The sequence below is a fragment of the Salvelinus sp. IW2-2015 genome, linkage group LG30 (assembly GCF_002910315.2).
Source record: "Salvelinus sp. IW2-2015 linkage group LG30, ASM291031v2, whole genome shotgun sequence".
Lineage (NCBI taxonomy): Eukaryota > Metazoa > Chordata > Actinopteri > Salmoniformes > Salmonidae > Salvelinus > Salvelinus sp. IW2-2015.
In genome coordinates this window covers 16,333,572-16,352,686 of record NC_036869.1, presented here as the reverse complement: position 1 = coordinate 16,352,686, position 19,115 = coordinate 16,333,572, and the positions used below count along the sequence as shown (strand labels likewise).

Sequence of the window (19,115 nt, the reverse complement as noted above, 5' to 3'; positions counted from 1 at the left end):
AAAAAGGTAACTATTTTGCTCAAAACATTTTTTCAACCTTAATTGTTTGTACATTACTGTCTTTATATGTGGGATATTATTTTTAAACAGGAAAAGTAAAACAATAGCTGGAGTGTGTCTTTAAAGGGGCAATCTGCAGTAACTACACTACATCGATTTTTGGATTTATAAATGAATTATACGTACCCATTAATTCTTGGAAGAATATAGCTTCCCACTGAGCACAGACGTCAAATCAACGTCTATTCCACGTTGGTTCAACGTAATTTAAATGAAGTGGAAACAGCATTGATTCAACCAATTTGTGCCCAGTGGGTTATAAATGCCTCATGAGCTAAGTTCAACTCTCATACCCCCTAAGAACCCAAAATACAATCTTGTTTTACTCCCAAAGTAAATGTACACTGTATAGCCTCAAAACATGACTAAAACTATAATTGTGATGTCATGGATTGTCAGTCCTTGCATCCATAGCTCTGTCTATGAAGTGGTTACATTTCTCTAGCCCCATCCCTCAGCTTTTTAACAAAACAGAGGACACTTTCTTATTGTTTCAACTGCTGATTGCCACTTTAAGAGAAGAGTTAAAAAATGACACAGAAACGATCAACACCTACTGTAACATCCCTCCAGTTACCTTTAACAACATTTATTACAGTCAGCATAGGAAAATATATTCACATTAGTCGTTGGCATCATTTTGTTTAGTTGTGTTTTTTTAAAGGAAGCATAGATGTAAATGTCACAAAATCTCTGAGACGATGATTTACAAAAAAACGAATTGGATTACAATTACTAACATGTAAGGTGTGACACTTAATTATCAAATCAGGATTCTGTTTTTATGTGTACACCAATTATAAATTAGTTAATCTTCCGGTATGAATAAAGTGCAAAACACAACCTGGGGGTTAAACATGTAAACTAAAACAGATAACACATCCCATTTTTAAACCCCTAGTCAATACATTTTAAGTTTTGACATTTTTCTAAGCTAGGAGTAACAGTGTTTTTATTTTTTATTTTAGAGTAATAGAATCACTGTCACATAAAACCATGCATGGATAGGTTTCTTTGAACTGTAAGTGTCTTTGAAATTCAAAGACATTCATGTTAAAACTGTACTTCAAGTGACCTGTACAATAAATGAAACTTCACAGACTTATATCCACAAAAGCACATATGATAAAATGTTTTCATAGATTTGATAAAACAACAAGAGCAAAATTACTAATTTGCAAACTTTTTATTTGCATGAACTCAAACAAACCGCAAAGCAAAGCTATGAAGCTACTTAACCCCTACATAGCTAGCCGGGCTAGTTTAGAGTGTTACCAGCATCAACAGAGCATCTGCAAAGCTTGACCGTGGTCGGTCATGATGTGGTTTAACCGGCAGTTAAGGTCAAGGCACTGCTACCCGTATCCCGATCCTTATCTTTGATTCTCTGACCCGTTTCTTTTGAGCACCGTGGCTCCACAGTGAAAGTTCTCCCACTCACTCATTCACTTACTGCAATACTCATTTGACTGCACACTAAAGGACATATACTTATTTATGGAAGAGGTTTCCCATGTAAGTCCCCTGGGCCTACAGTTAATCTGTAGTCTTCATTCAAACCTACCTCTTTTACTGATATTAACTTGATCTGTCGATTGACTAATACAACTCGGGAGATCATTGCTAGCTCATAGTCCAATGTCATGAATGAGGATAAGGTGAGTTACTATAACTATGCACATGTAATTACACAATTAACAGACCAATAGAATATACTAGATCAGGGGCGGCACACCGTCCTCACCGGGGAGCTACAAAGTGTGCAGGATTTCGTTCTAGCTCTGCTTTAACACAACTGATTTAGCTAATAATGAGCAGTTGATTAGTAGAATAGAATCAGGTGTGTAAGAACAGGGCAGGGACAAAAGCCTGCCTACAAGAAGGTTGGCCACATGTATGTATGGTTGGTCACCCCTGTACTACATACAGGCAGGGAAGAAAATCTACAGGGTTTGAAGACAGACAGGGTATCCCTGTTTTCCCGGGAAAATAGCGTAGTGTGTAGACAATCTTGAGTCATCACCATTACAGCACCAAATGTATGCACCATGAATTTACATCCAGTTTGTCTCTTCATAAGCCCATAGTTTACAAAAGGACAATAACGTGGCATAAGCTAATAATAAAGTATAATTCTGTTGTGCTTATTCTCAATTCAGTCAAATTTGACAATCAACTCCATTGAAAAATAAAGCTAACATTGCTTGTTCCAAAACTACCTCAAGCATAACAATCATGTTTTTAATCATTGTTTAATTAAGAAATAAGGCCCGATGGGATGTGGTGTATGGCCAATATACCACGGGCTAAGGGCGGTTCTTAGTCACGACGCAACGGGGAGTGCCTAAATACAGCCTTTAAACATAACCCCCGATGTGCCTTATTGCAATCATAAACAGGTTACCAATATAATTAGAGTAAAAATAAATGTTTTGTCATTCCTGTGGTATACAATCTGATATACCACAGCTTTCAGCCAATCAGCATTCAGCGCACGAACCACCCAGTTTATAATTTCTAGTAATCATTACTATTATTAACTAACAGGCTCTTCCCTTTTTGCATTCTTCATATCAGTGCAAATATTCTTGACATCTGTTTCAATTTAATTCCAAAAGGGCTAAGGCTGGAGATTACAAATTGAAATCTTCCCTTGTCAAAGGATGGAAGGTATAAAAAAAGAACACATAACCAGCCTATTTAAGGTTGATCATACTTTGGAGAATATGCTGGGTTTGGAGAGAAGGGTATCAGTATCTTACATTATCATGTACTGCTACGTAAACCACATAAGATGTATGCACCCCTAGGCAAAGCCAGGCAATGGTGGCTAAACAACAGTTGTCTCTGCCAGACAGTTTGAAATTGTGAAAATTATATTATTGTACTAGAGTTTATACAGGTACTTATAAAAAAGGGTTTGGCAAACTACATTAGCGTCAGGCTAAATTATTTACGAAATCAGCTCTAATATTCCATTAAGTCTCTTTGCCACGCTCAAGGTTTTACACTAGGCTCGCAGGTTTGTGCTTTGATGCCTTTGTCTGAGGTGCTGTAAATTCAAAATACAAAGGCAAACCTAAACGACTGTTTGTCATAGTCTTGCCTATATGGTGTCTATAATGTTTTGTCATCTACACTAAGTCGCTAACAGGAAGTGCTGTAATATTGGAATTACGCCCAGGTAAGTGCTCGCTTTTCCGTCATACTCCAGCTTAGGGGTTTTGGGGAAGGGGGGCAAACTCACAATCTTGTCACACAATGTTTTAGAATACAGTTCTGATGCCTGACAGGGGCATCATTTAAATGTAGTTGCACCAGCAGTGTCATGCCTTCTCCTTTCTTAAGGCGTCAGCATGCTTCAGTGTGGTTGGCGACTAGCCACACTTGGCTTGGCAAACCCAACGACGGTGCAGCAATAGTACTGTTTGTCCATTTTGAGACGCCGGAGTCAGTATACACTTCCTCTAAATAGACAGAATTCATCTAAGATAACTCAAGAAATCTGTCATTAATTTAGACGTTTTTACAAAGATCTTAGTCGCGCAATTTTACATCTAACTAAGATGTTTGTTGCAGTATTTCTCAATGAAATAATGTGCATGAAAATGAGTCGTCTCTTGTTCAATGACAACAAAGACTTTATTGAAGAATCCCGACTGTTGACCAATCACTGACGAAGGGGCGTAGACTTCAGCTACCGACTTCGGCTTGCCTCTAGAATTTTTTTTGCATGTGCCCGAACATGATGACATGATGATGTCATCATAATATATGCACAAACTCTTCCAAACTGTTTAGTCTGGGAAGCATGCGGACGCCTTTACTCTGGAAGTCTATTTGAAAGCACAACTACAAACATCAAAATAACACAACCAAAGATTTAAAAAAGAACGCTTTGAGGGGAGTTCCTCTCAGGGAGAGTAGCACTTAGAACCTCGAATGGTCCGAACCCGTAAATAGCCCCTCCTCATCATCAGAACTACAAGAAATCCAATCTCAGGAGTATGGAGACGCCTTTAACTATCTCTTCGCTCACAATTACAAAGAAAAACATGCAGTTAGAGTCACAGCAGAGAGTTATAAACGGACCTTTTTACATTGTCAAATGCAAGGACTAATGGAAGGTCAACAGGGGTTTGGCTCCATCAATCTTGGCTCTCTGTGCCGCCAATCTCGGATTTCCACCAATCGGTAAGATGGGAGAGGGACTGTGTGGAGCAAGATGAAGCTTGCTACCTGGGAGAAGATGATTGGGGGATTGGGCGTGGTTATCCTCATGCTGAGGGTAGTATAAAGTCCCTTAGTGCTCCCTAGTCTCTGGGACAAGGAGGGTGAGGTTCGGGACTGGGAGGGCCAGTGCTAGGGTCTTTCAACCTTAGTGCTGTCATCAGGCGCAGGGCGGCCCTCCGAGCTAGCCTGGGTGGTGGGGGTCGGCAGATCTTCCGAAGGCTCCGTGGGAGTGAGGGTGATCTCCACCTGACCTCGATCCTCCAGCAAAGTGGGCAGGGGCAGGCGGTGCTGGGGGGTAGACTGGGAGTTGTTGTTGTTCTTGGTGATGATGGTGGGTGGTCTCGGGGCCCTCTGGATGACCTCTACCATGGCCCTGCCCATGTCCCAGTTTGTGTGACTGGCCCCTGACAACAGCAGCACGGGCCGTGGGTCAGTCTCGAGCACCACGCCCCGGTGCTCTGGGTCGCCTGTGTCCGCTACCGAATGCAGCTGACCTAGTACCAAGGCCTGCTGGTCCTGGAATACGACCTCCACCACCTGGGAGGCGGAGGAAGAGCAGGCTTTCTGGATCACCCCTCCGGTGAGGGAATTCATGATAGGGGCTTGGTTGACCGAGGGTAAGGGTGGAGGGGGCGGCTGCGGGGGGGCAGTGTCCTCTGGCCGTGGCTTCCTGGGTCGTCCTCGTTTCCGTTTGGCCGGCGTGCCTCCTGGCCCGGGGCCCCCGCTTGTCGCCTCGGGGACCCGTTTGCCCGCTGTGCGGGCCCTCTGCACCACCGACGTTGGTGCCACGGGCGCCATGGTGATTGACGGGGCTTTTTCCCTGTCGGGGTAGGAGAGGCTGACGCTCTGGGGGAGGATCATGACGGGGAGAGCGCCCCCTTGCTGCTGGGGCAGGGCAGTCATTGTAATGACTTTCACGCCACCTGCGTCTTTGGGCGCCAGCGAAGGGGCCGAGGAGCACACCGAAAGCTGGGACTTTTCCGGGACGGAGCTGCGAGGCAGGATTCGGGGCAAGTGCTTCATCAGAGCCTCCACCTGCAATTCGCGACCCCCCGGGCGTACAGACTCCACCCCTTTCATTGGCTTGTCACTGGACTGCAGTTTCCCTGGCAACGACTGATCCCCAACGTCTTTATCCCTCTGAGAGAAACAACATCATTGTGTTACATAAACTCAATATAAGTAGACATGGCTCATTATTACAACTTCCAGCCCAGCAGTGTGTTCATGTACTTTGCGTTTAGTCTTTGAAAGGGTATTGTTGATGCACTCACTACCTTAGCTTCAGAGCCGCTCCCTTCCGTCTCTGGCCCACCTCCTTTGGATGGTACTGGGTTCTTCTTGATCACCTTGTGGGGCTTTGCAGGACCTCCTGTGAGACAGAGAAAAATCACAGATGATTACAAGAAATTCCAACCATAAGTTGGTTGCGGATGGTATTGGAGATGACATGAACACAGTGTAACGAGGTCGACTGAATACAGTGTAACGAGGACGACTGAACACAGTAAGATGGAAATGAGGACACTGAGACTCACCTGCCATAGCGGCAGAAGTGACGAGTTCAGCCTGGCTGCAGCGCGGGTTGACGATGTGCTCCTGCACAAGAAAACGGGCGATCTCGACCACTGTGTCAAAGGAACGTTTGAGGATCTTCTGGGCCCAATCACAGATGAGCTCACAAGCCGCCTCCGTCACCTCTTGCTTGTAGGTCTGCACCAGCTCCGTCAGCTCCGACTACATGGAAGAAGAGTCTTAATCACCATTGAGAGTCATTTTTGCACACAACTATAGCAAAAGCAATGGTTGTGTCCTATCATATAAACAGGAAGTGCAGTTGACTAGTCATACATACTGGGTCATTTTTCAGGTCCAGGTTTGGCAACAGTGGCATGTTTAGCACTGTCTTCCTACGGATTCCACTATAACAATACGTGTCAGAGGAGGAGTTAAGGATGAACTGAAAACAGAAAAGGGAACCGCAACCTATTGATAAGTGGAGAGGGTATGGTAATACTTGTTTGATCCTTTGTACTCGGTGGCATCATTCTATCCACATTTCCCACATTGTGCAACAATATAAAAATAGGATGCAAATAGGATGCATTGAAGTATAGGTGAATCCCTGAATTCCATCTAGCATTCAGGGAGACGCTTGAATACTTAATTTGCAGGTGTCAATGCAGTTGTGGCAAGCAAAAGTAAAATTGTGTTAAAATACTTAAAGGGCCTCCCAAAACAACCTCCTGACAGACTAAAAGGATATTTGGACTGTCCCCTGCCACCGAGCCTCCGGGCTTTGATGTTGGGGAAGATGTCACGGATGGTCTTCCCAAAGTTGGCAGCACTCAGAGGCCGGTGCTGCAGGTTTTCACAGTATCTCCTGGGGTATTCCGGGGCAATAGATCATAACATTAGCTGTGTCGTTTTCATTACGGCACACCGTAGCAAAGCGTTTGCAATGGAAAACAAAAAACGAGTATTTCTTACTGATGTGCAGGTAGTCCGGGTTCACAAGTACATTTCTAATTCACAGTCACAGCTGTGCCTCATTACAATAACTTACTTGTATGTCTCGTAGACGTCTTGCTTGGGCAGGCAGGTGTCTATGTGCTCCTCCAGGTGGCTACGGATCCAGTTGCAGGTGTGCAGCTGGTCAGCTGTGTTGAAGGAGCTGGGGTCACTGCTGCTGCTGCTGCTCAGGACAAACATAACCAAGCTATCAGTATATCTCAGCAGCCATCTTTTGCTGATAAAACAATATATTTTTCTTGTGGAGGAAAAAAGTGACAGTTCAATGTACACATTTTGAAACTACACTGAACAAAAATCTAAAACGCAACATGCAACAATTTCAGAGATTTTACTGAGTTAAGTTCATATAAGGAAATCAGTCAATTTAAATAAAATCATTAGGCCCTAATCTATGGATTTCACATGACTGTGAATACAGATATGCATCTGTTGGTCACAGATACCTTAAAAAAAAAAAGTAGGGGCGTGGATTAGAAAACCAGTCAGTATCTGGTGTGACCACCATTTGCCTCATGCTGCGTGACACATCTCCTTCACATAGAGTTAATTAGGCTGTTGATTGTGGCCTGTGGAATATTGTCGCACTGCTCTTCAATGCCTGTGCAAAGTTGCTGGATATTGGCGGGAACTGGAACACACTGTTGTACACGTCGATCCAGAGCATCCTGTACATGCTCAATTGGTAGCATGTCTGGTGAGTATGCAGGCCATGGAAGAACTGGGACATTTTCAGCTTCCAGGAATTGTGTACAGATCCTTGCGTCATGGAGCCGTGCATTATCATGCTGAAACATGAGGTGATGGCGGTGGATGAATGACACGACAATGAACCTCAGGATCTCATCATGGTATCCTCTGTGCATTCAAATGGCCATCGATAAAATGCAGTTGTGTTCGTTGTTTGTAGCTTATGCCTGCCCATACCATAACCCCACCGCCACCACCGGCTGTTCACAACTTTGACACCAGCTAACCGCTCGCCCACACGGCACCATACACACTGTCTGCCATCTGTCCGGTACAGTTGAAACCGTGATTCATCTGTATCCGTCCACTGAAGTCGGATACGACCCCGAACTTCTGTCAGGTCAAGAACCTGGTGAGGACGACAAGCACGCAGATGAGCTTCCCTGAGATGGTTTCTGACAGTTTGTTCAGATATTCTTCGGTTGTGCAAACCCTACAGTTTGATCAGCCGTCAGGGTTGCTGGTCTCAGACGAGGTCCTGGGCTGGCGTGGTTACACGTGGTCTGCGGTTGTGAGGCCGGTTGGATGTACTTCCAAATTCTCTAAAACGACGTTGGAGGCGGCTTATGAAATGAACATTCAATTATCTGGCAACAGCTCTGGTGGACATTCCTGCAGTCAGCATGCCCATTGCACACTCCGCCTAAAACTTGAGAGATCTGTGGCATTTGCACATGGAACATTTCTTGGATCTTTTATTTCAGCTCATGAAACATGGAACCAACACTTTACATGTTGCCTTTATATTTTTGTTTAGTATAGTTAAGGTGGTGAGAAAAAATGTTTAAATTGTAAGAAGATATGCACATCCCAAACTTCTCAAACGGTGCTGAGCCCCAGAAAAGGTTAACAAATAATAAGATGAAAAGCCAGCACATGGTTCATGTTGCTGCTGTTTTATTCCAGCTCAAACATGCACTGTGGAACTGGCAACAATAATAATCAATGTGCACTCACATTTTGACATGCACCAAAATAACAATCACACAATTTCAATCATTGTGTCATAACTGTTTTTAACCGATTGATAAACTATTAACTAAATAATTAAGAGTTTATAAACTACTTATAACAGCATTTATAAATATTTTTAAGTGTTACTGGGGAAAAAGTCAATATGTGACTGGTTGTCAAACAGATGTAGTACATCTCTGACCTTTATTGAGCTTTGTATGCTCCTTGAGTTTCTGTGTGTACATGTTGACAATAACACCCTTGAAAACGTGGACCTCTTCCCTTACCTTGGCAGTGTTCTGTCCTCCAAAGCTGACATCGATGCAGAAATACACCACCGCCTAAGTTGTGCCAGCGGGGCCATTGCCAGACTGAGAAAAAGAGTTTGTGGAATTTGGAGACGTGTGCATGTTCGAGATACATAGATCTGCATGGTCTGTTGAAATCTGTTGATCTGCGCAGACCTGTGCAGAATCTTTGCATCTCAAAAGTACACAATAACATCCAGATCAAAACTTCTTCTCTACAAACCTTAAACCACCAGTAGGTAGGTACAGTACACCCCCTCTGGATGGAGCACTGCTTTAATGCTTGATTGCATGACACCTAATGCATCTCTAACGGACTGAATGGAAATAAAACAAATGGGGGAAGGCCATCCACAGTGGGGCTGCACAACATGAAAAAGACCTCAACCATGCCACTGAATCAACCACTATCAACCACTACCGCCACATACACTGGCCTATTTAGTGGGATTTGTGGGTCATACATCAGCCTCTTCAGTCATCTGAAGAGACACAAATATGTCCCACCAGGAGGACAATCATAGAGTGCTAGACCCAGAGTGATTGCTGATGATAATGATGTTCACCTTTTCTCCCCTGAACTGGGGCCAGAAGGCAGCTGGAGGTAAAGGTAGAGTTTGTCGTTGTCAGAGAAGCGCTGCACATCTTGCTGTGGGTAGGAGAGACATAGGAGAATCTGGGTCTTAAACCATTCATAGACAAGGCAATTCATACACAATACAATACCAAAGATGTCTCGTCACTTACCAAGATAACGTCCACTTTTCCCTGTATATTCTTACTACGAAAAGAAACAACAATTACAGTTAGACCCAAACACATTTCTGAAGACTTTCTAATGAGACTGATGGATTAGCTGTATGAGATAAATAGCAGGTAATGTTGGAGAGGGTGCTGATACGACACAATCTTTATTGTCCATTTTGATCATTTAAGCAGTGGCTGTGTGGACAGAGGGGTGGGACTTACGAGATGTTGCTCTTTAGTTTCTGCAGCAGCAGGCTAGGCTCTGTGTCTCCCTCTCCTGAGTCCAGACCCTCCCGCTTGGAGGGGTCTGCCTTCAACCTGTCCTCCGTCATTGTTTGCTCACACAGCGGTGGCAAACGCACCCTGAGGCCTCTGAAATTAGGAGAGGAGGGTAAATGTGATAAAACTGTTCAAAGCACTATGGCATTTGGCTGGGGGCTGTCATTTTACATTTTAAAAGTACATTTTAGTTTTAGTTGAGAATGGAAAATATATCCCTCCACATCCAACAATGCTCAACAATGCTGGTTATTGGACATGCACAATGTTAGTGATTTTTCATCTGATAAGCTACCCAAGAACAGCAATGCTGCCCAGGGCGGCAGGTAGCCTAGTGGTTAGAGCGTTGGACTAGTAACCGAAAGGTTGCAAGATCGAATCCCCAAGCTGACAATGTAAAAATCTGTTGTTCTGCCCCTGAACTCCCCGTCATTGAAAATAAGAATTTGTTCTTAACTGACTTGCCTAGTTAAATAAAGGTGAAAAAAAAGATGACAAGAAGAAGCCTTCATTTTATTCCATTTAAATCGAAATGGAAACTGACAATAGCAGCTCTTTAGGAAGGTAACACCTGAGGATCATACCTGACTATGATGATGGTAGTACTGATATGAGTTGGCAGGGTTCAATGTAGCTGACTAAACTCAACTCCATGGTGAAGGAAGTTTCTGATAAGTTCCACCAACGGTGTGGAGCAGAGACAATGCTTTGTGGAATTCAGCTCCGACAACATGCCCAAGGTCAATAAAAAATGTTGAAAATATTATGCAACGCTTCCATTTACCTATGTTTATCCTCTGTAGTTGCGTGCCTTTCTTTGTTTGCTTTGTTAGGTTCTGACAAACAGAGTGAAAAACTAACAGACAACCAGTCAAAGCTCAAACCAAGTTTATTCACCCATTGGGTCAAACAGCTGAAAAGACAAAGACATGTTTACACAGGCCCATATATTTATACCCTCCTTCTAGGTGGAGGCTCCTCCTTGCACATCTGGATAGCCAATACATCTCGGCCCACATTCTTCACTCCTCCCTAACTCATGGCTGTCCTACCTTATCAGTGACTGAAACCAGGCTGTTGCCCTTCTCCTCTCCAAAGGATACATGAGATTTAACAATAACATGTTCTGATAGAATGTAAACTTTTTGCACTCCCATTTCTCACTCAGTAGATTTCCATACACCCAGTTCTAATATGGTAACATGAATAAGGATATTTCAAGTTAGAACCCAACAGCTTAAATCCATACTTTTTCAATAAATGTTAGTCAAATACAACCAGACTGTTTGCTCATTGCTGTTGCACTAAGATGGCAACTCAGCGCAAGTGTGCATGTGCCAATTGAATCTCAACAAGGAACAAGTCGGCAGTTTTTGATTGACATATATTGAAAAGTATGGATTTCAGCAAACAAAGAAAGACATGCAATTACAGAGGACAAACATATGTACAAGGTAAGCATTTCAAAATTGAAATGTTTTGAAGTATTGACCTTGGGCGAATCGATGTAGTCGGAGCTGAATTCCACAAGGCCTGTTCTCTGCTCCACTCTGTTGGTGGAGTTCATCAGAAACTTCCTTCACCCTGGAGTTGTCAGCCAGGTTCAATAATAAGATTTAATGGAATGCAATGAAGTATGGTGTTCAATCAAAACCGCATATTCTGACCAATGGGTAAAATCATCTGTTCCAAAGTATTCCCACGCATAATAGAGAGATATACAGTGGGGGCCGAAAGTATTGACACCCTTGAAAAAATGAGCAATAATGACTGTATAAAATAAGTAATTGAAATACTGAGCAATATTGTATGCTTAGACAAATTGGGAAATTATATTATTTTATACTAATACAATTGCTCAGAGAAAGATATTTAATTACTTGTTACTTTTCTTTAATTACTTGTTACTTTTATTTCTTATCTGTATTTTTTTTAAACTACATTGTTGGCTATGGGCTCGTAAGTAAGCATTTCACTGTAAGGTGCCTGCCCACCTGTTGTATTCGGCGTATGTGACTAATATAATTTGATTTGATTTGATATGATTTTGTCTAACAAGTAATACTTGTAGGGGTCAAAATTAATGACACGCCTAAAGATTATTATAAATAAAGTAGTCAAAAGTTTAGTATTTTGTCCCATATTCATAGCACGCAATGACTACATCAAGCTTGTGACTACAAACTCGTTGGATGCATTTCTACTTCGTTTTAGTTGTGTTTCAGATCATTTTGTGCCCAATATAAATTATGTAGTGTCATTTTGGAGTCACTTTATTGTAAATAGGAATAGAATATGTTTCTAAACAATTCTACATTAACCTAATGTGGATTCTACCATGATTACGGATAATCCCGAATTAATAGTGAATAACGATGAGTGAGAAAGTTACAAAGGGTCAAAGATCGTACTCCTCTCCTGTTATTGGTAATGGGGAAAGGTTAGCATGTCTTGGCTGGGGGTATGATCTTTGACCCTCTGTAACTTTCTCTCTCATCGTTATTCACGATTAATTCAGGATTATTTATAATGGATTGTACTGCAAAAGTGAAATAGAATATTTTTTTCCTGTCAATATATTCAATGTACTATCAATATTTGCCTTTAATTGTTTTTTTAAAATGATAAAGTCTGGTGTGTACTGTATAGCCAAGATCTAGTACAATGAAGCGTGCAACAGCTACAAGGCTTTCACCAAAATAGAAAACACATCAGTCAATTGAACAGCCAGCGACACTCCCACTACCGCACTATCAGTGTCTGGAATAATAATAACAAATGGGAGTAAAACATGCACGATGCTGTCTGCATTTCCAAAACATGACAATAGGGCGATTAAGTAGGAGAACTAAAACAGAAGTGTTCATTATTATAAAGCTTGATAGGCATAATGCAATGGCGCATTGAGCAATGACAGAGTACAGCCGCTGTGAAGCTGGCTCACCAGGCTGTCACTACAGTAGCACGGTGCCGAAATACTATAAGAGGCATGGTTTTGGAGTAACACTACCAGCCATGACGGGTCTTTTTCTCACTAGCGTTGCAAGCTATTCGCTTCGCCTTCTTAACTAGCTACCAACTTTAATTATTTGAGACCGTTAACAATGGCTTTTTCATGTCTCGGCATATGCTATTCTACAATTTGCATACTTCCCGCTTTTTGGGTTTATCCACACAACATGTTTCAATTCACTGTGGCTAGCTAGCCACACACTGGTTGTCAGTTTTCTGGGAATTGAAATGCACATATAACAAAGATAACAAAACAAGTTCGACAGGCATTTAACACTTGTAGATTCACTGAATGCTGTTATTTAATCTTAGCAAGTGACTAACGTTAGCTAAGCTTGATAGCTAGCTAGCTGGGCTAGCTTTAAATGCTAACATTAGCGAGCATTGAAACATCTTTTGAAACATGAATTCTAACAGAATTAAAACTTTTTCAACAATAAATCAAAGTAATGCTTATATTGCACATACTATTCTGTGATATATATGATAAAAACCTATTTAAGTATTTATTTTATAAAAGAAAAAGAAAGTACCTGAGCCAAAGCTACAGCAAAAATCCCCTTTCAGATTTTTTTGTGATTGGACAACTATGTTATGTCTGCCTGACTACAAAGCAAACGTCAATTCCAATTGGTGGATTGTTCTAATTCTACTCAGATACCAAGTGCAACTTCAATTCTATTGGTTCAATTGCTTTATTTTCTTGCTAAAGATTATTCTGATAGGAGGCGTTATGACTGGTCTGCCCAGTAACTGAGCTGATGGCTCGTCTGGCAATATTCTGCCTAGTGACAGAAACTTGATTGGTATACACATATGGGAATATGTTATTTCCTATTGGGGCGGATTTTCACAGATCTAGAATTAGTTTACTACGGGTGCGTTCGTAAATTCCCTCTGGCGATCCGTTTTCAAAGCACTCTTGACTGAGTGTTTATTTATTTTATTTAACCTTTATTTAACTAGGCAAGAGCGCACTGATGAATTTACGAACACCCAACACCCGTTGAAAATGTCCGGTGTCAGTAAATGTCGGCAAAAAAAGCGTATTTAAATTGTTGCACAGTTTACAGTCACCAACGCTCTGGATAACATGAACACTGCCTAACCAGCTCTGCTAGGTTGAGAAAAATGGTCAGAGTGAGGTGTTCTCTCATTTATGTCTGGAAGTAGATAGCAAGCTAGCTAACTTTAGCTTGGGTGCTTGACAGCTGTTGTGAAGTCAAAACGTTCGGATCAACCCTACTCCCCGGCCAGAGCGTCCAATGTGCGCTCTGAATTCTCCGAGAACGAAATGCTCAGAATTTACGAACGCCCAGACCACACTCTCAGTGTTTTCTGGCACTCCAGAGTGAATTTACGAACGCACCATACGTAAACTTGACCTTCTAACAGCATTTAGTACAATTTAACTCCTCTGTTTCTACTCCTTTCATTTGGACTAAATCATCGAACATTTATAATAAAACTAATACAGCTATTGTTGACCATTTATAATAAAACTAATACAGCTATTGTTGAGTTTCTTGTATTGATTATGCTACTGGTAAACGTTTACATGTGGTTAGAAATAAGAGATGTAATTTTGTGCTTCAGTTAAAATTGTCTGCCTCCTGTATCCCACAATTCCATATTCTTTGCAGCAGAACACAAAACAAGGTTTGTCGTCACATCCGCAAATTTGCAACATGGATCCAAGCGGGTTGAAACTCAATTTCTGGGAGAATGGACCAAAACCCGGACAATTTTATTCATTTCCAGGCAGTAGTCTAACCCCAGGATGCGGACCTATCAAACACACGCTGTAAGTAAATCATTTTGAGTCATTTGAGTACAGATCCCTAATAATGTCCTCACGCTTTCGATTTCCTCGGTCAGCTGCATCATCATGGTGGAGCAAGTCGATGTAGCTACTCTAGCTAGTTATGTTAGCTACGCCAGCTAGCTATGTTGGGCTACTAACGCTAGCTAGGTATCTAACTAAACTTCATATGCTCTCGGGATTTCTTATTCTATTTCCAACAAATTGGCTGATGATAAATTGCCCATCTATGCCTCGCTAGTTGGCTACCTAATCATAGTGTACGTATGGTGGTTAATGCTAGTATGACATGGCAGTGAGGTAACGTTAGTTAACTAGTTAACAAAACTCACCACAATAAAGGATACTATTGAAGCATATTATTTAATTAATCCTACTCCCGGTATAGTTTCATTATATATGCATGAGTCTAAATAAACGTCCAGCAGTTCAGCATGCATCCCTCTGTATTGCATTTGTAGTGTAACGTTACCTAATAAGACTTACTCATGACAAACTTTCACATTTTTCCCACCCTTAACTCAAGAAACCCAATGGTGACAGGAACATCAGTGCTGGGAGTGAAGTTTACAGGTGGCGTCATAATCGCAGCTGATATGCTGGGCTCCTATGGTTCCCTAGCACGGTTCCGTAACATCTCTCGACTCATGAAAGTGAACGACAACACCATCCTGGGTGCCTCCGGCGACTACGCAGACTACCAGTACATGAAGCAGATCATCGAACAGATGGTGTAAGTTTAAGGTTTCTTTCAGAAACGTAAATATTTTTTTACAATTCCTTTATTTAACTAGGCAAGTCAGTTAAGAACAAATTCTTATTTACAATGACGGCCATCACTGGCCAAACCCGGACGACGCTGGGGCCAGTTGTGCGCCACCCTATGGGACTCCCAATCATGGCCGGTTGTAATACAGCTCGGATTCGAACCAGATTGTCTGTAGTGATGCCTCAAGCACTGAGATGTAGTGCCTTAGACCGCTGTGCCACTCGGGAGCCCAATACGTTGTGAATATTTCCATTCACAATCATGGACCAAGGCACATATATAGCAAATACACAAGCAGGCACATACACAGCAAATAGAGTAGTTCATAGTATATTTAGTGGCGATTCCCTACGAAAAGTTACTGGCACAGGAGAGAGCCGTCCATAACACGTCCACAAGAATCAGCTTTACAAATGTTAACCTTTTCGGGTGAAGTTCCCATTTTATTGCACATATGAAATATAAATAGCTCCAATACACATTCCTATACAGAAGGTGCAGAGAGATGCATTCTATAAGCTGCATCTGTGATACCGTAAGAACTGTATGCCTTCTCTCACCTGTGCTAATCCTTCCTGGTCACCTGTGCTTGACTTTCCACTTTTTTTTATATTACAGCCTTGTCCTAAAATAGATTTTTTTTTTTAAAAATCCCCTCAATCTACACACAATACCCCATAATGACTAGGCAAAAACAGGTTTTTAGACAGGAAAAAAAAACGGAAATATCACATCTACATAAGTATTCAGACCCTTTACTCAATACTTTGTTGAAGCACCTTTGGCAGTGATTACAGCCTCGAGTCTTCTTGGGTATGATGCTACAAGCTTGGCACATTGTATTTGGGGAGTTTCTCCCATTCTTCTCTGCAGATCCTCTCAAGTTCTGTCAAGTTGGATGGGGAGCGACACTGCACAGCTATTTTCAGATCTCCAGAGATGTTCGATCGGGTTCAAGTCCGGGCTCTGGCTGGGCCACTCAAGGATATTCAGAGACTTGTCCCGAAGCCACTCCTGCATTGTCTTGGCTGTGTGCGTAGGGTCGTTGTCCTGTTGGAAGGTGAAACTTTGCCCCATTCTGAGGTCCTGAGCGCTCTGGAGCAGTTTTTTTTAATCAAGGATCTCTCTGTACTTTGCTCCGTTCATCTTTCCCTTGATCCTGACTAGTCTCCCAGTCCCTGCCGCCAAAAAACATTCCCACAGCATGATGTTGCCACCACACTTTACCGTAGGGATGGTGCAATTGGAGGTACCGGTTGGAGTTGGGTGATTCTGCAAATGGAGAGAGAAATAATAGGGCCAAATCTTAATTTAGATTGTTTCAGAGGAACATTTGTAATCTGTGCAGGTCAACATGACGATTGCATGCCATGACAAGGAAGCTTCTGGATTTAGCCAAGTAGCAAGTGAATGCAGAGCAAATGACCAATGGTACCCCTGGAAGTTTGGGAGGCTTATTCCACCTGAGGTCTTTTGTCTCTGTTATATGGATAGTTTTTTTTGTTCCTCCAGATACATTTGGAGTTTAAGGAGTACATTTTCTTTCAATCGCCATAAAGTGGTGTTGAAACTGGAAAAAAAATATGAATGGATGTTCAACCACTGAAATGTGAAATTGTAAGATGTAGTCCATCTGTTTCTACATCTTCTAAATACTTTTTATTAAAATGTCAGTACAACATTTAGCAAGGAGGGATACATTCAGACAAGATATAAAACATTCTGGACTACTGGGGGATATATAGGAATAGACGACTCTGGGTTATTGTACCACTGAGGTAGTAATGCAGACTTCCACCAATTGATCTTGTGTCCTGCAATTTTTCTAGAAGCATTAAAGACATCTTAAAGGTGGGGAAGAGACTGAGAAACATTCTGGAGGGGCTGCTTTGTTTGAATGGTTTCTGGCATCATTTCCTTTGCTTGGTTATCTCCCTGAGGACCACCAGTGATCAGATCTCTCTGTTTGTGTCCCAGGATTGATGAGGAGCTCCTAGGTGACGGCCACAGCTACAGCCCAAAAGCCATCCACTCCTGGTTGACGCGGGTAATGTACAACCGCCGCAGCAAGATGAACCCACTGTGGAACACTGTGGTCATCGGTGGATTCTACAATGACAAGAGGTGGCCTGAGTTTTCAGCATCTTTAACTAGTCTTTTTTTTTTTTTTTTTGTCCTTATCAGAGTTCATGCCAAGAGGTAGAGCTCTTAAAATTGCTTAGAAATGTGGGAGTGCCCGTTGTCATGTTCGTTTTTGCCTTTAACAAACCTCCTACCCTGGTCTCGATGTTAACATCTAACTGACTGGGGATCTGCAGCTATAAATAATTATAGTAGCTAGCTACAACAAAATAAATTAATAACTTGTATTTTTCTCTAGCTTCCTGGGCTACGTGGACAAGCTGGGTGTGGCCTATGAGGCACCTACAGTGGCTACAGGGTTTGGCGCTTACCTGGCCCAGGTGAGAGGACAAATGAGCTAATAAACACGAGTGGACTGCTACTGGGTGGCAGTATTAACTTCTATACGTTTCATAGTTTATAATTTATCTTTAGCAATTGAAAGATAAGATGCCATAGTTTCTATTTGAAAGATTGGCTAAAGTTGTAATTCCTTTTTCAGGTTGTAGAGCTGAGCTACACTAGTTCATATTGAAATAGTGGCAACCCCTTCTGGAACAAGAAATTGTATGAATATAATTGGAAGTAATCTGTACTGCATGATGCTTCTGCATAAAATTAAGATGTTACCTCATGTTGATACTGTATGTAAAAATGGATGTTCCACAGTTGAAGTTCTACACAGACCCTTGCAGTATTTCTGGGTTTGTTTAGTGTAAGGTTATTCTTTGTATCCATGCAGCCCCTGATGAGGGAGGTGGTAGAGAACAAGGTGGAGATCACGAAGGAGGAGGCCCGGGCTCTGATTGAGCGCTGCCTCAAGGTGCTATACTATCGCGACGCTCGCTCCTACAACAGGGTGAGTCAGTCTCGGGAACTGTCCTGAATGTAATGTTATTTTCAACGGCACATTGGGAATGTCAATGTTTCTATTTTGAAGCTACTAGTGTCGTAGCTATTTGTAACGTTACCGTTTGTCTATTTATAGCATGAAATTGCCATTGTGACAAAAGAAGGCGTGGAGATTGTTGGCCCCATGTCCTGTGAGACCAACTGGGAAATTGCCCACATGGTCAGGTAAGTTATAGCCACATAACCGGTCTTGACTGTCCAGTCATAAGTGTCAAAGGTCCATAGTATTATCACTTGAGGAAAATTGTTTAAAGTTGTCATTTTTGTCCTAAATTGATCATATCATTTTAATTGAACAACTACGTAGAGCTCGTTGAATATTTCACATGACAATGTAACAAGAATCCACATTTTCTTTTGCAGTGGGTTTGAATGAGGACGATAAGGACTGTACGTTAAGCCACACTATTGGTCTGTTCCATTACATTCTACAATGTTACCGCTTTGATAGGACTGCTATGTAACAAATTTAGCACCCTCCCTCCCTTTTGTAATATGAAAAATAAATGTTGTAAACTTCTGAATGGGTGAGTTATTTAAACTTGAATGACAGTCAGGCTTAAAATCTGGTGAAATTGAAATATATTCATATACTGTAATTGGAAAGGTCCACACA

General features: G+C 41.9%; 2 protein-coding genes across 10 annotated transcripts; one reads left to right on the top strand and one right to left on the bottom strand.

The window, feature by feature from the left end:
* Nucleotides 1-614: 614 nt before the first annotated feature.
* On the bottom strand, nucleotides 615-13,471 carry rfx5 (regulatory factor X, 5). 9 transcript variants are annotated; one of them, XM_023975122.3, is made up of 12 exons: nucleotides 13,409-13,463; nucleotides 11,356-11,447; nucleotides 9,807-9,956; nucleotides 9,585-9,618; nucleotides 9,404-9,486; nucleotides 8,817-8,900; nucleotides 6,860-6,988; nucleotides 6,560-6,676; nucleotides 6,149-6,227; nucleotides 5,832-6,030; nucleotides 5,568-5,665; nucleotides 615-5,433 (listed from the first exon to the last, which is right to left on the bottom strand). In XM_023975122.3, the coding sequence occupies exons 3-12, from the start codon at nucleotides 9,914-9,916 to the stop codon at nucleotides 4,423-4,425; spliced, it is 1,944 nt and encodes a 647-aa protein (XP_023830890.1). In that variant the 5' UTR covers nucleotides 9,917-9,956; nucleotides 11,356-11,447; nucleotides 13,409-13,463; the 3' UTR covers nucleotides 615-4,422. The 9 variants fall into 9 exon arrangements, with proteins under 9 accessions (XP_023830890.1, XP_023830889.1, XP_023830893.1 ...); XM_023975121.3 differs by lacking the exon at nucleotides 11,356-11,447 and having other exon boundaries at nucleotides 13,409-13,471; XM_023975125.3 differs by lacking the exon at nucleotides 11,356-11,447 and having other exon boundaries at nucleotides 5,571-5,665; nucleotides 13,409-13,471.
* On the top strand, nucleotides 11,294-19,019 carry LOC111955067 (proteasome subunit beta type-4). Its single transcript, XM_023975132.1, has 8 exons — nucleotides 11,294-11,317; nucleotides 14,519-14,679; nucleotides 15,224-15,430; nucleotides 17,444-17,590; nucleotides 17,847-17,928; nucleotides 18,330-18,446; nucleotides 18,576-18,664; nucleotides 18,863-19,019. Exons 1-8 carry the CDS (start codon nucleotides 11,309-11,311, stop codon nucleotides 18,873-18,875), a joined length of 825 nt encoding a protein of 274 aa, XP_023830900.1. The 5' UTR covers nucleotides 11,294-11,308; the 3' UTR covers nucleotides 18,876-19,019.
* Nucleotides 19,020-19,115: the final 96 nt, after the last annotated feature.